Source organism: Meleagris gallopavo, unplaced genomic scaffold (genome assembly GCF_000146605.3).
Source record: "Meleagris gallopavo isolate NT-WF06-2002-E0010 breed Aviagen turkey brand Nicholas breeding stock unplaced genomic scaffold, Turkey_5.1 ChrUn_random_7180001948628, whole genome shotgun sequence".
Classification (NCBI taxonomy): Eukaryota; Metazoa; Chordata; class Aves; order Galliformes; family Phasianidae; genus Meleagris; species Meleagris gallopavo.
The window spans coordinates 1-1,609 of NW_011210312.1; the positions used below are offsets into that span (position 1 = coordinate 1).

Here is a 1,609-nt window from a genome sequence, read left to right on the forward strand (position 1 = left end):
TTAGGCAGAAATATCTCCGCTGCATGCGGCGTGTGCACAGCCCTGACTAAACACACCTGCTTTAGAACTACTCTGTATTTATGGAGTTTGATTGTTTCTTTGCTTACAACTGGCACCTGGTAGATAAGTGTGCATCTGTAACTTAGCAGCCTTCACTTTGGGATCCAGAGAGCTGTTACTGGAATGGTCTGGAGTTCTGCAAATGACCAAAGCATTCAGAGGAGAATCATTACCTGAACTGCAGTGACAAAACTGACTGGGTCTGACAGCAAGAAGAGAAATAACTAACTGGAATGCAGAGTTAATTTAGGAAGTCAGCAGTGACCAAGAGTTCGTCTGGGCTCCAGGAGAAAGAAAGCAGGGTGATGCCTCACTAGAAGTGAAAGGAATCATAACACATGTACAGAAACATAATAACCTCTAATGATAATTACACACACAGATATATATATGTATCACAAAGGAAAATGTACCTATTAATATAATTACTTAATATAAACATTAAAAAAACATGTTATAGGTGTGTTATGGGACAGAGTGGGAGTCATTTGTATAGACAGGTGAGAAGTTTATGCCTGCTGAAATGTGAGCAGGGCATCATTTTCCTCACTGCATCCCTGAGCTCCTGGTTCCTCATGCTGTAGATGAGGGGATTCACTGCTGGAGGTACCACTGAGTACAGAAATGACACCACCAGGTCCAGAGAGGGGGAGGAAAGAGAGGGCGGCCTCAGATTGGCAGATATACCAGTGCTGAGAAAGAGGGAGACTACAGCCAGGTGAGGGAGGCACGTGGAGAAGGCTTTGTGCCGTCCTTGTGAAGAGGGCATCCTCAGCACGGCCCTGAAGATCTGCACATAGGACACAACAATGAATACAAAACACCACAGTGCTAAAGAGACACTGATCACAAGAAGCCAAATTTCTCTGAGGTAGGACTGTGAGCAGGAGAGCTTGAGGATCTGAGAGATTTCACAGAAGAACTGATCCACAGCATTGCCGTGGCACAGAGGCAGTGAAAATGTATTGGCAGTGTGCAGCAGAGCATTGAGAGCCCCAGTGGCCCAGGCAGCTGCTGCCATGGTGGCACAAGCTCTGCTGTCCATCAAGGTCCCGTAGTGCAGGGGCTTGCAGATGGCAACGTAGCGGTCATAGGACATGATGGTGAGAATGCAATACTCTGCTGAGATGAGAAAGACAAACAGAAAGGTCTGGGCAACACATCCAGCATAGGAGATGTCCCTGGTGTCCCAGAGGGCATTGGCCGTGGCTTTGGGGAGAGTGGTGGAGATGCAGCCCAGGTCGAGGAGGGCGAGGTTGAGCAGGAAGAAGTCCATGGGGGTGTGCAGGCGGTGGTGGCAGGCTACGGCTGTGCTGATGAGGCCGTTGCCCAGGAGGGCAGCCAGGTAGATGCCCAGCAAGAGCCAGAAGTGCAGGAGCTGCAGCTGCCGCGTGTCTGCCAACGCCAGCAGGAGGAACTCGCTGATGGAGCTGCTGTTGGGCATCTGCAGTTCCTGGGCATGGAGTCCTGTGCACAGTGCAGAAGATAATGACGAGTCAAGATCATTTGCACAGACACTCTTCCCACCATTATATAGAAGTTTTTGTTT

General features: G+C 49.2%; 1 protein-coding gene across 1 annotated transcript; it reads right to left on the bottom strand.

Moving 5' to 3' along the window:
• Positions 1-544: 544 nt before the first annotated feature.
• On the bottom strand, positions 545-1,504 carry LOC109364977 (olfactory receptor 14J1-like). Its single transcript, XM_019611541.1, has one exon. It carries the CDS (start codon positions 1,502-1,504, stop codon positions 545-547), a length of 960 nt encoding a protein of 319 aa, XP_019467086.1.
• Positions 1,505-1,609: the final 105 nt, after the last annotated feature.

Excerpts from the sequence above, each read along its gene's own strand:
- LOC109364977 (XM_019611541.1), bottom strand. The coding sequence starts at position 1,504 with ATGCCCAACAGCAGCTCCATCAGCGAGTTCCTCCTGCTGGCGTTGGCA.